Source organism: Budorcas taxicolor, chromosome 12 (genome assembly GCF_023091745.1).
Source record: "Budorcas taxicolor isolate Tak-1 chromosome 12, Takin1.1, whole genome shotgun sequence".
NCBI lineage: Eukaryota > Metazoa > Chordata > Mammalia > Artiodactyla > Bovidae > Budorcas > Budorcas taxicolor.
The window spans coordinates 68763196-68779823 of NC_068921.1; the positions used below are offsets into that span (position 1 = coordinate 68763196).

At 43.3% G+C, this 16628-nt stretch overlaps 1 protein-coding gene across 1 annotated transcript in view; it reads left to right on the forward strand.

The window, feature by feature from the left end:
* GPC6 (glypican 6) overlaps positions 1-15251 on the forward strand; it is a 1214516-nt gene extending 1199265 nt beyond the window's left edge. Inside the window, exons 9-10 of the mRNA XM_052650253.1 lie at positions 9162-9337; positions 15049-15251. Of these exons, the coding sequence (XP_052506213.1) occupies positions 9162-9337; positions 15049-15251 (379 nt within the window). The remainder of the gene's footprint in view (positions 1-9161; positions 9338-15048) is intronic.
* The last annotated feature ends 1377 nt before the right edge of the window (positions 15252-16628 follow it).

Below are 16628 nucleotides of genomic sequence, written 5' to 3' on the forward strand. Positions count from 1 at the left end.
GATGCAGGTTCGATCCCTGGGCCGGGTAGATCCCCTGGAGGAGAGCATGGCAACCCACTCCAGTTTTCTTGCCTTGAGAATCCCATGGACAGGGGAACCTGGTGAGCTACAGTCCTCAGGGTCGCAAATAGTCAGACACGATTGAAGTAACTTGGCACACACGTGCACGTAGGTCAATCCCAGTTTCCCAATTCATCCTACCACCCCCCATCCTCTGCCCCACGTCCACACATCCATTCTCCACATCTGTGTCTCCACTCCTGCCCTGGAAATAGTTTTATCTGTACCATTTTTTTCCTAGATTCCCCATATATGCATTAATATATGATACTTGTTTTTCTCTTTCTGACTTAACTTCACTCTAGGCTCATTTATGTCTCTACAAATGACCCAACTGATATAACCATGTTGAATCACATCCCCTGTATCTTTCATGAGGAGTGTGTTCTCTTCATGGGGATCCTTTTTCTAAGCTCACAGAAGTTAAAAAGAAACAGGGAATGTAGAAGATGATGGGATGGTGCAGGAAAAAGGCGATGCAATCCAGTCTGATGCAGGTCCCCAAAGCCTATGGATCTCAGGACAGAACGTAGACAATCTCAGAGTCTTCAGGGTTTCTTGAGTTAGTTATAGCCAGACTCTCTTCTCTCCCTTTAAAGTTGGCAAAACAGCTTCCTGGTTCCGTTCCTTGTCAGCTAGTATTTAGCCAGCACTGTCTTTTCCTTAAGATGTTTTCCAGAAGGAGGCCATCAAGAGGCCAGCCGGGAGACAAGGATTAATTGGATCCGTTGGTAACACAGCTTTTGCCAGGAGCCTTTGCTGTCTTTTAAGGCACCTGATCCTCATAGAAATAACTGTGTCCCCTCAAGGAAATCCTCCCTGAGGCCAGGAGGTAAATACAGTAAATTGTAGGAAATAGGAAAAGTGGAAAAATCTAGAAAATAGGTCAGTCACTCTCAGCAGCCACCGAGTGCATTGACTAAGCGAAGAAACTAGGAAGTCATGAGTGGGTACGTGTAAGCAGCTGGCAGAGTGGCGAAATGGTACGTGGTGATGAGAAATGTGTCAGAGACAGCAACTTGGCAGATCTGGAGTATTGTCTTAGTCTGATTGCAGGGTATGTCCAAAGCAGTCCAGCTGCATTTGAAAGAACTGTAAAATATTTGAAGTATACACAGCCGGGCAAGCACCTGGGGAAAGTGGGAAGTCTGTCTGGGATGAGAACTGGCAACTGTCCAAGCTGGCATAGCTGAAAGGCCGCTTCCCTTCTCTGGGATGTTCAGGAGGGAAGACCCCACAAAGGCTGACTGCCTTGGGGGAGCGGGACACTGTGTGGAAGTGATAAGAAGCATGGCTACAGACAGGAGGAAAGACGTGTGCTGTGTCGGCAGCTCGGCAGCCTGAGGCCTGGCTCGTGGGTCTTCCCTCCTGCCCGCCCAGGAGTCTGCTGTCTCCGGTTCTACCAAGAAAGGATGGTGTCGGCAGCTCCTGCCAATGAGTCAGAAAGCCAAGTCAAAGAGTTTAGCTTCTGTTCACTGGCACAACCAATGAGCGGTGTGTCCTCCGAGAGTTCCAGGCCATTTCATGCCCCACATCCTCCAGCTGGAGGAAAGCCACAGCAAATCACTCTTCTGTCCGTGAATCCAGGCTTTAAAGCTCGGAATTCTGCTGCTGTCAGCCCTCCTAAGGAACAGGTTCAGCATTTGAGGGAGCCATGTTAACAACTTAATTTTCATAAGGGGGCATTGCAATTGTATAGTGTATTATATTTGTCAAGCAATTTCGTATCACTTCACTTAATATGGCAGCTTATGAAACAAATGACGTAAATATTATATATATAGATATGTACATAGAGTTATATCCCTTATATAATGGCTTTTATATTATATGGGTAGTACTGTGTGTATATATATATATATATACACACACACACAGCATATATATGTATGTATATACACAGTACTTAATATGTATATACATATATAGTGTATATGTATATATACTATGTATGGACCTTCCTGGTGATTCAGTAGGTAAAGAATCTGCCTGCAATGCAGGAGGCCCAGTTTCAATCCCTGGGTCAGAAAGACATCTTGGAGAAGGAAATGGCAACCTACTCCAGGATTCTTACCTAGAGAATTCCATGGACAGAGAAGCCTGGTGGGCTACAGTCCATAAAGTTGCCAAGAGTCGAACTTGACTGAGCAACTAACACTCCTACTTTCACTTTTCATATTATATACATATACATATACATATACATATACATATACATATATATATATAGTAGCTAAGTTAGTTGCACACAATCACACTGCTGGATTCTAGAGAGATCTCAGGTGTCCTGGGTCAGCCTCTGTGCCTTTGACCATGTCTCAGTGTCCCATCTCTTTGGAGTACCTAGGCCACAGACAACTCCAGCTCAAAAGTCTTCAAGAATTTATAAGTCCACTTAAAGCCTAAAGTCACAGTATGTTTTGAATAATACCACTTTGCAGCAGCCCAGAAAAATGGAGAAAGGAAAAATAGAAAAGTTCTCAAGAACTTTAGAAAAATGGTACTTAAAAGTTAGGCTTTTTAAAAGTGTGGTAAAACATATATAACATGGATTTCAACATTTCTGCCATTTTTCAAGTGTCCAGTTCAGTGGCATTAAGTACATTCACAGAATTGTGCACCCATCACTGCCATCCATCCACAAAAATCTTCACCTTCCTCAGCTAAAGCTCCACACTCATAAACAATAATTCCCCATGCCTCCCTTCCCCACCCCCAGTCCCAGCCACCACCGTTCTACTTTATGTGTGCAAATTTGACTATTCCAGGTACCTTACATAAGTGAAATTATACATTTGTCCCTCTGTGATCAGCTTATTTCACTTAGCATGATGTCTTTAAGATTCATCCATGTTGGCATGTTGTTGTTGTTTTTGTTGTTGTTCAGTCGCTCAGTTGTGTCCGACTCTTTGTGATGCCATGGCTGCAGCACGTCAGGCTTCCCTGTCCTTCACCATCTCCCAGAGCTTGCTCAAACTCATGTCCATTGAGCCAGTGATGCCATCCAACCATCTTATCCTTCCCCTGTTGGCATGTTAACATGTGTCAGAATTTTTTTTTTTTTCTGGCTGTGCCATGTGGTTTGCCAAACTTACCAGATCTTAGTTCCTGACCAGGGATTGAACCTGAGTTCTCAGCATTAAAAGCATGGAGTCCTAACCACTGGACCACCAGGGAGTTCCCGTTCTTCCTTTGTAAGGCTGAATTATTTTATGTATACACCACTTTTTGCTTATGCATTCATCTGTCACTGGGCACCTGGTTCGCTTCCACTTCTGGCTGTTGTAAATAATGCTGCTGTCAACAGAGAAATATCTATTTGAGTCCTTGCTTGCAATTTTTTTGGATATATACCCAGAAGTGGAATTGCTGGATCAGATGGTAGCTCTATTTTTACTGTTTTGAAGAGCTGCCATCCTGTTTTCCATAGTGCTGTGGCATTTTACGTTCCCTCTAGCTTGAGCAGGAGTTGATATTTCTCCATGCTCCATCCATCCCGAGCCCACTGACAACAGCGTCCTGGGTCAAGCTTGCCTGCTGTGCTGGCTGAGTCACTCATCACACAAGCTCCACAGTAATATCCTCCACCAGAACCCCTTCTGGGAAGGCTTCTAATCATATTCTCACCTGACAGAGGGGCTGGGAAGCCCTGTGTGGCCTTCTTTATAAGGGCTCTAGTCCGAATCACGAGCGCAGAGCCAAATGCCTCTCCATCTAATCCTATCACTTTGGGCATCAGGTTTTCAACAGGTAGATCTGGGGAGAATGCAAGCAAGGAGATCATAGCAGATGAGAAGATATGTAATTCTGCCAAACTGCCAATGATTTAGCCCCAACATGTGGTCTTAGAAAATAAAGGGTAACAAAATGGGGAAGCTATGCTTGACTCTTCCTGGATGCCACTTACTTTCCACACCACAGCACAAGGTAGTGGCAAATAGTGACACCCCTCCAGTTGGTCATTTCTGGGCTTTCCCTGCCCCAGTTAAATGTGGAGCCAGCCTCAGAACCTGGGCTCTCTGTAGCAACATTCTCTTCCCTTCCCATGTCTCCCAGAACCATGATGGTACAAAAATGCCCTCACATCAAAGAGCTGGTGCAAGATCAAATTAAGGGAAGAATATTATGGACTCAAAGGTGCATCCATTCTTCAGGATAGCTTCCCCAGTGGCTCAGATGGTCAAGAATCCGCTTGCAACCCAGGAGACCTGGGTTCGATCCCTGGGTTGGGAAGATCCCCTGGAGAAGGGCAGGGCAACCCACTCCAAAATTCTTGCCTAGAGAACCCCCCTGGACTGCAGCCTGTCAGGCTCCTCTGTCCATGGGGTCACAGAGTCAGACTTGACTGACCAACTAAGCACAGTGCACAACACAAAGAGAGCAAACAAGAGAGGCAACAAATAAATGAGCTGGCTCTGAACTGGGCTTCCAGGGATCCCCCAGGCTGCACTCTGGACATCCACAAATATGGCCTCGGATGTGCCCCTGGGGTGACAAAACAGCCATTTTCTTTTCCAACTGTGTTTTTCGCTGTAAGTTTCCATATAGTCTCTAAAGTTCCCCTTTGAATACACTGAAAGGAAGAAAGGTTCTTAAGGACATAGGCTCATTGTTACTTGCTTTTATTTTAAGTGGCTAAGCATCGGCAGACACAGTTAGATGCTGGGTTTCTTTGGCAGTCTTGTATTGTTCCTGTGTGCTCAAACTCCCAAGGGTAGCATTCCATGTAAGCTATCGCAGTCGGCTTCTGATAAATGAGTCTCAGTGAGCTGGGCCATGCACACAGCAGCTGAAAGAAACAAAGCCCTCCTCCGACTCAGCACAGGTACAGCCATAGGGATCACTGTTCAGAATGTTAAGGGACAACACCAGAGCCCATAAGCACCTTTCAGCCCCTCTGCTTCTGTGCCAGCAGAGGCTGGCCGACCCTTGGGTTGTGTGTTTCAATGGGCTTTGGGCTTCCCTGGTGGCTCAGAGGTTAAAGCATCTGCCTGCAATGCAGGAGACCTGGGTTCGATCCCTGGGTCAGGAAGATCCCCTGGAGAAGGAAATGGCAACCCACTCCAGTATTCTTGCCTGGAGAATCCCATGGACGGAGGGGCCTGGTGGGCTACAGTCCACGGGGTTGCAAAGAGTCGGACACAACTGAGCAACTTCACTTTAGTGATTAGGTAGAACTCACCAAACCTGGCACATATAATTGAATGTCAGTAATAGTCAATCAATGTCATATTTCAGAATGTATAGCAGGAAAGCAATCTCAGAATTTAACAAAGTTTTATTGGTATACCAGATATATGAAAAGGCAGCACAGAAGTTACACTTTACTATAAAAATAAATAAATATAGCTCCCTGACTCTTTTTCATTTCAATTAGGACATTTTTTTAAGGCAGTAAATACAGTGAAGTTTTATGGAACAGAATTTGAAGTGCACTCTGTGTGTTTTATTTTTCATTATGCAATGAACATCATGAATGTTCATGATCATGTCAGTTGTTCAAGATATGGGTAAAGACATGGAGCTTATTCGGAGACGTCTGATGTAAAATGGGGCTTCCCTGGTGGCTCAGATGGTAAAAAATCTGCCTGCAAGGCAGGAGACCCAGGTTCAGTCCCTGGCTGGGGATGGGTAAACCAGTTCGTGCACAAATACATCACGCATAAGATTTCATTGCCTGAAAAATGGCTTAAATATAAAAGTTTCTTTGTGTGTTTTTATTTCTTTTGGAGGCTGATGGACAGAGCCTTTGGTTTTGGAAACTTGCAAAATAACCTGCAGGAAGGGGAAGAATTTTAATCACAAGTATATTGTATATGTACATAGGAAAGACAAAATAGAGGAAGGGCAAATTTTTTATTTTTATATATTTATTTTAATTAGAGGATAATTAATTTACAATACTGTGATGGTTATTCCCATATAAACAACATGAATCAGCATTAGGAATACATATGTCCCCTCCCTCAAGAACTTCCCTCCCACCTCTTTCCCCATCCCACTCATCTAAGTTGCTGCAGAGCTCTGACTTTGGGCTCCCTGCACCATACATCAGACTCCCTCTGGCTATTCATTTACATATGGTAGTGGGCTTTCCTTGTGGCTCAGTTGGTAAAGAATCCACCTGCAATGCAGGAGACCTGGGTTCCATCCCTGGGTTGGGAAGATCCCCCGAGGAAGGGAAAGGCTACCCACTCTAGTATTCTGGCCTGGAAAATTCCATGGACAGTCCATGGGGTCTCAAAGAGTCGGACATGACTGAGCGACTTTCACTTTCCATGTATATGTTTCAATACTACTCTCTCATATCATCCCACCTTCTCTGAGGAAGGGAAGTTTTTTTCAGCTTTCAAGCCACATCAGGAGAGGCAGTTGAAGAATGCTAATGATAGCAACTAGGCAGGGCTGCCACCAGTCCATCGGATATCTGGGCTGGATGTCCTGGCACCCCCCGCCCTCCTTGAGATCTGCTCTTCATCCTTCCAACCTTGGTCTATGTCCTAAAGAAGAACATTACATACCACATCAGCTGGATAGCCCTTCCTTCTGGCTTCCAGTTGGGTTCAGCCAATGAGAGGCAGCAGCCAGAGGTCAGAAGGAGGGACTGGAGAGGTCAGGATATCATTCCCTCTGCTCCCTCCTTGAGGGACCTTGCTTTGGCAGCTGCAGCATCTTCCGGCCACATTCCGTGGCTTCAGAGCCGGTGCATTCTGGTAACAGCTCCATCCCTTCTGGCCGTTCTGCTGTTGCCAGCCCCAGGGTTCTTCATCACACTGGCTTCCTTCAACCCTGTTCACACCTCTGTAAACTGTCTCTTCTTTAACTCTCTTTATTGCTCCTTTGGGTGTGCCATCTGTTTCTTGCCAGGACCCAGACAAATATAGTGCCTTTGTAGAAATTAGGGGGAAAAAGCACCCAGATGGGTATGCAAGGGTTCATTACACTATTGTCTTTACTTTGGTGTATAGTGTAATTTTCTAAACTGAGAAGATTCCCACAGAAGAAAAGGAAAGGAAAGAAAAAGGCATGGTGAATGGTGCCCTGCAGGTGCATTTGGGCTGGCCTTCAGCCCCATCTCCCTCTCTCAACAGATGACTTGGTGCAATGCCCAGAATACCCTGCCAAACTTGGAAGCCCTAGGAAAGAATGGCATGCATGCTAAGTCACTAAGTCGTGTCCGACTTTATGGGACCCAGTGGACTGTAGCCCTCCAGGCTCCTCCATCCATGAGATTTTCCAGACAAGAATCCTGGTGCAGGTTGCCATTTCTTCCTCCAGGGGATCTTCCCCACCCAAGGATCAAACCCGAATCTCCTGCATTGGCAGGCAGATTCTTTACCACTGTGCCACCTGGGAAGCAGGAAAGAATGGGCAGGTCCCTAAAAGCTGGAAGACATCTTAAAGAGAAAATGAGGATTGACCTGGGTCTTTAAAGATATTTGTAACTTAGATGGAAAAGTACATTGCCAGCAAAGATAAGATGAATCCCTGGGGAAGATTGCATAAGGCAAGGAGTGTCCCTTGAAAGGAGAATTGAAACCTGAGAAAGTAGAGAGGAGGTAGAAATGAGCTTGGAGTGCTGAGCCATAAAGTGTGAATTGGAGTTTGTGATCAAACAGGCAATATGATGGAGTGTTTGGACACATGGGCTCTGAAGTCAGATCCATTAGCTCTGTGACTGCACAGTAACTAAGCCTCCATTTTCTATTACACAAAATGGGGATAAAATAGCACCTACCTCCTAGATCTGCTGGGAAACCGAATTTTTGTAATGCAGGTAAAGTGCTTAACACAATGACTGGCATTTAGTAAGCACCCCATGGAGATTAGTGACAGAAGCGTAACATGATAGAAGCAGTATTTTGTGAAGGTTAGCCAGACAGGTCATTTAGGATGCGCTAGGATGGAAAGATGGAGAAGGCAATGGCACCCCACTCCAGTACTCTTGCCTGGCAAATCCCATGGACAGAGGAGCCTTGTGGGCTGCAGTCCATGGGGTCGCGAAGAGTCAGACACGACTGAGCGACTTCACTTTCACTTTTCCCTTTCATGCATTGGAGAAGGAAATGGCAACCCACTCCAGTGTTCTTGCCTGGAGAATCCCAGGGATGGGGGAGCCTGGTGGGCTGCCGTCTATGGGGTCACACAGAGTCGGACACGACTGAAGCGAGTTAGCAGCAGCAGCAGCAGGATGGAAAGACGGGGGTCAGGAGAGGCAAGGAATTCTGAAGCTGCTGTAGCCCTCTGCACTCCAACTTGGGACACAGGAAACAGGAAAGAAGTATGTGTGAGAACCTTGTGAGACGAAGAGAGGGGCAGAAAGCAGACGGGTCGCAAGAGTAAGGAGTCTGGCGCTGCGAGCACTTTGCTAAGGTCTTCAGTCTCTGCTGGTATAAATGCACGTGGGCAGCTTAAGCAGTTGACATTGGAAGGACTGACAATTTGACATGATCACAAGTTTTAAAAAACAGTGATATAAATTTGACATTAGATTTTACTCTTCTACTCAGTGACGAGTTAGACCCAAGATTCTAGTACAAACTAAAAATCCTAATGGACGCTTAAAATATTCCAGTGATCACTGGTTGCTCCTCCAACTTTCCAAAGATGGTTTTTTGTATCCAGAAGTTTGTTCTGATTAAAACCTGGGATCAGACCTCCTCAATTGAGGAAGAGCACCCATGTACAAAGGAACCCTCTAAGGTCATGTATCATGTACAAGTTCTGGTCCTACTAGCAAAATTCATAGGATCACTGAGTGAGCTGTCAAGTCCTTGACTTAACCATCTTAACGTTTGGGATGGAGGAAGACAAATTAATTTTAAGGAATAGTTTCTGGAAGTCCTCAGGGGAGCATTTATTTGTAGGCAAACCTACATGAGAATTTAGTGCCATTTAGAGACAGCTCTGAAGCCATTTTAGCCACATCTTTCTCTCTGGGAAAACGTATCCCTTTTTTTCACTGCTTGGCATTTTTTTCCAGGAAACCAAGCCCAGGTTTTGCTGACGTTCGGGTTCACAGTTAGAAAGAGCGTGACAAAATCTGGTTTCAAGGTCACTCCTGCCTCACCCCAACTGGTCTCTCTCTCTGTGCCCTCCAGGTACCTGCCTGAAATCATGAATGATGGGCTGACCAACCAGATCAACAACCCAGAGGTGGACGTGGACATCACGCGGCCCGACACGTTCATCAGGCAACAGATCATGGCTCTCCGCGTGATGACCAACAAACTGAAGAACGCATACAATGGCAATGACGTCAACTTCCAGGACACAAGTAAGATAGCCTTTATCGGCACACTCCAGAGTGAAAACCGTTATAGAAGATCATTCTGTAATTTGTTTTTTTAAAGAAAAAATTTTATTTTATTTTTTTAATTTTTGTTTTGTATTGGAGACTTGTCGTTTAGAGAGCTTCCCTGATTGCTCAGCGGTAAAGAGTCTGCCTGCCAATGCAGGAGATGCAAGAGACTCGGGTTCGATCCCTGGGTCAGGAAGATTCCCCTGGAGGAGGAAATGGTAACCCACTCCAGTATTCTTGCCTGGGAAACCCCATGGACAGAGGAGCCCGGTGGGCTACAGTCCATGGGGTTGCAAAGAGTCAGACACAATTTAGCGACTCAACATCAACAGAGGTGTTTAACAACGTTGTTTTGGTTTCAGGTGTACAGCAAAGTGATTCAGCTATACATATACATGTGTCTATTCTTTTGCAAAATCTTTTCCCATTTAGGTTATCGCAGAATATTGAGCATCATTCCCCGTGCTATACAGCTGGTCCTTGCTGGTTATTCATTTTCAGTATAGCAGTGTGTAGCTAGTGATCCCAGACTGCCAAACAATCCTTCCCCCGCTTTCCTCCTGGTAACCATAAGTTCGTTCTCTGAGTCTGTCTCTGTTTTATGAATAAGTTTATCATAATTTTTACCTTGGCTCTTTTGTGTCATTCTAACCCCATCTGCAAAGTTCTTTATAGTCCTTTGAGCAGAGAGCCCTGATCTTTCTTTAGGATATGACTAAAATCATAGCTGCTCTTAAGGAGTAGTTTCAGTGGCTGACATTCAACTGTACCAAAACTAAAGTTCAGTTTCATCTGCCAGTTAATCCATTAACTACAAGACAGCAAAGTAATGTTTTCCCCTCCCCCCTTCCCCATCAGCACTTATGTCTCTGCCTCAAACTTCCATCCTTCCTCCCAACCGCCAAGAGAAGAATGTCCTCACGATCACTCAAGATCACGTCAGGGAAGCATACCTGAGTTAGGATTGTTGGGAGGTTCGTTTGAGGCCATGTGTGAAAGAGCTAAGATGAATATCTCATGTGCCATGAAGTCAGTTCATGTTCTCTAATTGTGCACATGCATGACCCACTGACTGTTGTATCTGAAATCCTGAGTGAAATACTAAAATGCTGATGTAATATTACACATGACTATTTTATTAAAGATTACAAAGTACCAAAAGTGATTTTGAAAGCCTATTAAGTGCACGTTGAATGAAAGTAACCATATTTGGGTTTTGTCTAAGTGGTTTCTAGATGTGTAACTATAAAAGCAAGGGGTTTTTTTTTGTTTGTTTGTTTGTTTTCTGTTTTGTTGGCTTTTTTAAATATATATTCTTATAGAGAGAGTTCTTGGGAGAAGATTCCTTGAACATAAGATGTGGAGTTGCCAGTGATTCTGTAATTTGGTCGCTGAAGCAAAAGATGATGTTATGTGCTTGAATTAATGAGATAGAAAGAAACAAGTTACAGATGGGAGACATGAAGTCATCTGAGTCTTAACCATCATTCTACTGAGTTTTCCCCTGCAGAAAATTTTTAGAGCTTAATTCCACTTAAAATAACTCAAAAATTAACTTTCTAAGTGCAGGATCGTTGCCAACCTGATAAATTTGCTCTAAACTTTCTCAGTCCTCCCAGTATTTCTCTGCCTCTTTGCTAAATGTCTCTTCCCTCTTCACAAGAGAAAATTACACTAGGTTTCAGCCTTTGCTGCTTCTCCCCTGCTCATTTCTTAGCTTCACTCTCAATTTATCTTTTTTATCTTCTCTATCTAATAAAGCACTTTGTCATCAGAGAATGACTATTGAATTAAATAATTCAAGATACATAAGAATTAGTTGATGTTGGCCTTGGATCTCTCTCCTCTCTGACCTGAAGAGGTTGTATACATATCAATCAGCAAAACTCAAGATACGTCCTGGAGAAGACATCCTGCTCCATTTTCCCCAAAAAGAAAATAAAAATCAGCAACACTCAGTATCACTTTGCTGTAACCTCAGCACCAAACTTGACCTCCCGTTTTAGGGTGAAAGTATTAGTCGTTCAGTCATGCCTGACTCTTTTTGACCCCATGGACTATCACCCACCAGGCTCCTCTGTCTATGGGATTTCCCAGGCAAGAATACTGGAATAGATTGCCATTTCCTTCTCCAGGGAATCTTCCTGACCCAGGGATCGAAGCCAGGTCTCCTGCATTGCAGGCAAATTCTTTACCATCTGAGCCACCAGGGAAGCTTATTTTAGGATAGTGTCTGTCTTATAAACCACTATCACATCTTATAGTCATCATCACCATTATTGCTTCTGACATTTTTAAAATTTGCCCCTTAAATACCTGCATTTGTGATTCCTTTTCAGAAAGAGATGGAGCCATTATTTTTCTCAGCTAAAATGTCCCATCATTATTTGCTTACCACATTTTTAATATTCTAAATCACCTCAATAATATCTGTAAAGGTTATGTAACTTCTTGTTCATAATACCAGTGTTTAAAACAATTCCCTTAGCAACTGTGATATCTCTGAATTTAATTAATGGGCATTTTCCCCCTTGTGAAAGCCACTAAAGATAAATTAGAGAAAATGTTAAGAACCTGGTATAGTATATTCAAGTGCTCTTATGTGGTATTTTAGATGTCTCATTAAGAAAACAGAAATTACACTGGGACTTCCCTGGCGATTCAGTGGTTAAGACATCGAACTTCTACTATAGGGGATGTGGTTCTATTCCTGGTCCGGGAACTAAGATTCTGCATGTCATGTGATATAGCCGAAAAAAGTTGAAAAAAGTTTAATAAATAAATAAAGTTGTGCTGAGTTGAGCCTTGCTTAATGGGGCGGTATTGGAAGAGTCCTGACGTCATCTTGGCTTTTCTTCAGTACCCCTGTCTAGCAGCCAAGATGGCACTAGGCTTTGTGGAGCAGCTCAATATATACATCACCATTTCAGACCAGCAGGGAGACATTTAGGTCTATTGAATGGACTCCTTGGAGTACATGGGGGAAATAGTAAATGTCATTTCTGTGTTTACCATTACTACGTTTCCTAAGCCCTCCCAGGAACATTATCTCACTTATAACACTTATCTCACCCTATAACAATTCTATGAAGTAGATAGGACTATTCTCATTTTTACAGGTGATCAAGCAGGGCCTAGCAAGGCTAACTGACTTACATAAAAGACAGCCGGTTAAAATCTAAGTCATCTTTGCTGGAGGAATAATATATTTCCTATCAAGCATCATTGTACACATTGGGCTTGGCGCTGTCACATTTTATCAGGGGGTCTTCACCATCCTCAACAAGGTAAATGTTATTGTCAATAGGTACTGAGTTGAGGAAACGAGGTGAAAAAAGTGTCCAAGGCATATTTAATTATTCAGTAAGTAATTATTATTATGTACCTACTGTATGCCAGGGATCATTAAAGCCAATGCAGATACAGAAATGAACAGTATATACAAAGTGTCTGCCCTTCCTCAACAAGTATACATTCTCAGGGAGGGAACAAGAAAGCAAACAGTTATATAATAGAGTTGCAAATGGAGATAAGTACTTTCACATAGCTAGTAATGGATGCTCAGTTGGTAAAAGAATCTTCATGTCAATACTGGAGACCCAGATTCAAGACTCCCTGGAGAAAGAAATGGCAACCCACTCCAGTATTCTTGCCTGGGAAATTCCATGGGCAGTGGAGCCTGGTGGACTATAGTCCATATGGTCGAAAAAAGTCAGACACAACTTAGCAACTAAACCACTGCAACCAGTAATGAATGGATGGAGACTTACCTGAGACCCAAGTCTGAGACACAGGGTTTAAGAATCATGAACCAAGTGGTCAGAAGTGGGAACAGAGCAGTCCCAGAAGGCATTTTGGGCAGGCAGGGCAGGTGCCAGACTGAGAAAGCATACTAGGTGGACACCTGGACGTTGGTTTGAAGCAGAGAATGGCAAAATTTTCTGTAAATAGCCACATATTAAATATGTTCAGCTTGGAGGGCCATACATGAATGCAGAATTAAACAATCCGTGAGTGAGTGACCATGGCTGTGTTCCAATGTAACTTTACATACAGACACTGAGGTTTAGATTTCAGATATACACTATTTACATATCGCAAAATGTTATTCCTCATTTGTGTTTTTTCAAACATTTGAATTTAAAAAAACGATTCTTGGGATTATACAAAGTCATTCTTGGGTGCGTGCGTGCTAAATCTTCTCAGTCATGTCCGACTCTTTGTAAACCTATGGACTGTAACCTGCCAGGCTCCACTGTCCATGGGATTCTCCAGCCAAGAATACTAGAGAGGGTTGCCAAGCTGTCCTCCAAGGGATCTTCCCAATCCAGGGATCGAAACTTTATTTCCTGCGTCTCCTGCATTGGCAGGTGGATTCATTACCACCTGTGCCACTTGAGAAGCCCAGGCTTGACAGCCATACAGAAACAAGTAGCAGGCCTGCAGGCCATGGTTTGTCAACCAACGGTCAAGTCAGAATCCATCCTTGCACTTAGGAGGAGAACAGCAGTGGAAAAAGTGCCCAAAATGGTCATAACCAGCTGTGCCTTCCACAATTACACGCTGCCATTCTCTGATTTCTTACTTCCATTGTTGGTTTTCCTCTTCAATGGTTTCCTTTAAAATATCCTTTCAAAATCCTTTCTAAAAGCATGATATCGCCTGAGAACAATGGCTCTGAGTTTTGAAAATGAGCAAAGAATGAAAGTTGTTAAAGTAATTGAAATATTGGCCAGAATATGAAATTCATTTCAGATTCCAACATGGTGGGTATGGCCTCTCACTGGATCTGGGCTTCCCATGATTTTTTAGTTGGGTAACTTCGGATATCTTTTCAAACAAGTTGATTCTTTACATCAGGTGGCCAAAGGATTGAAGCTTCAGCATCAGTCCTTCCAATGAATATTCAGGGTTCATTTCCTTTAGGATGGACTGGTTTGATCTCTCTACTGTCCAAGGGACTCTCAAGAGTCTTCTCCGGCACCACAGTTCAAAAGCATCAGTTCTTTGTTGCTCAACCTTGTCCAGCTCTCATATCCATACATGACTACTGGAAAACCCATAGCTTTGACTATAAAATGGACTTTTGTCAGCATAGTGATGTCTCTGCTTTTTATTTAGATACAGTCCACCTACCCATCACAAACCTGTCCATTAAAGAAAAACACCAATACAATATATTAATGCATACGTATGGAATTTAGAAAGATGGTAACGATGACCCTATATGCGAGGCAGCAAAAGAGACACAGATGTAAAGAACAGACTTTTGGACTCTGTGGGAGAAGGCAAAGGTGGGATGATTTGAGAGAATAGCACTGAAACATGTATATTACCATATGTGAAATAGATCGCCAGGCCAGGTTGCATGCATGAGACAGGGAGCTCAGGGCTGGCGCACTGGGATGACGCTGAGGGATGGAATGGGGAGGAAGGTGGGAGGGGGTTTCAGGATGGGGAACACATGTTCACCCATGGCTGATTCATGTCAATGTATGGCAAAAACCACTACAATCTTGTGAAGTAATTAGCCTCCAATTAAAATACATATATAAATTTAAAAATAAATAAATAAAATAAACCTAGTAGGGTGGGATGAGGAGGTCTTCTACCAACATGCCCAAATTCTTTTGCGTCCCACTCTTTGCTGGCCTGGCGCTAACTCTTTTTCCATCTGTCCATGCCAGGCGACGAATCCAGCGGCTCAGGGAGTGGCAGTGGGTGCATGGATGACGTGTGTCCTACAGAGTTTGAGTTTGTCACCACAGAGGCCCCCGCGGTGGATCCCGACCGGAGAGGAGTAGACTCTTCTGCCGCCCAGCCGGGCCCCTCCCTGCTCTCAGGATCTCTCGTCTGCGTCGCCCTGGCACTGCAGAGACTGTGCAGATAATCCTGGGTTTTCAGTCAGATGAAACTGCATTTTAGCTATTGGAACGGCCAACTCACTTCTTTTCTTACACCCTTGGACAGTGGACCATGCCACAAAAACTTACCGGTTTCCGAGAAGAGGGCAGTACTGTACTCTGCCTCCCTTTTTATTTTCCCAAAGAGTACCAGGCGCCAGACTGGACTGCTTCCTCTTTCCTTCAGCTATCTGTGGGGACCTTGTTTATTCTAGAGAATTCTTACTCAAATCTTTCGTACCAGGAGATTTTCTTACCTTCATTTGCTTTTATGCTGCAGAAGTAAAGGAATCTCACGTTGTGAGTTTTTTTTTTCCCATTAAAAAAAAAATAGGAAGAAAAGATAATTTTCCTTGCAAAATCAGGCCAAACCCCAAGACAACTGCAATTGGAACAAAGAAGCAAACAAGAGAGAAAAATAAAAGAGCTTTAAATGCCGTAAGTTTGGCATTGCCAGCCAGCTCCCAGTGTAAGCTTTTCAGTAACAAATCAGGGTTACAAAATGCTTATGGGGAGAAAGTTTGACATTTTTTTTAATGTAGTGAAAAAACACTGTTGTCTTGGAGGTCTTGCACACTAAACACAAAATGCCCCAGCTGATTTGGAGGTACTGAGGGTAAATTTAGAATTCCATCTTTACTATAAGAGCAAAATTTGCTACAGCTCAGCATCTCTCTCTTACCTTGCCCGATTTCAATTTCAGTAATAGCATCATTTTTCTTAATTCTTTTAATTATACACTTTATAATACAGTGTCTGTCCACTGTATCCAATTGGCACAGACTTTTTGCTTCATTTTCAGTTACTAGTGGACACCTGCATGAACTCATCCCCCTCAAGGGTCTGAAATGAAAACAATCATCAACAATACAATCGCTTTGCTTTAGCCACAGGCTTGACATGAATCAAATGTTTCTGCCCTGTGCTCATACCCTCCCCCAAAGAAGAGTTCTTTTAATGAACCGCTGAACAATTCGACCCATAAGTGAGTTTTGATTTTTAACTATTTCCTTTGTGTCAATTGGTTTCTGCATCACAAGGGCATTCTCTTACAAAATAACTCACAACAACAAAACCGTCAAGACAAAAAATATATATATATAGTATTGACATGGAGATTTCTTTCACTTTTTTAGTCTTAGTATGATCATCTATTTTTATATCTATATATATATAAATCACAGATTTTAACTTCTTAATTCCAAGCTCAGGGTTGACACACCTTTGTAACAAAAATGTTTTGTCAACCAGCTCTTCTTGTTTTGTGCTGCTCAGAGAAGGGATTCCTCAATTATCTGTGAGCACCAAGAATCAAGAAAGAGAACTTTTTACGTATCTAACTGTCCATTTATTAAAAGTTTGCC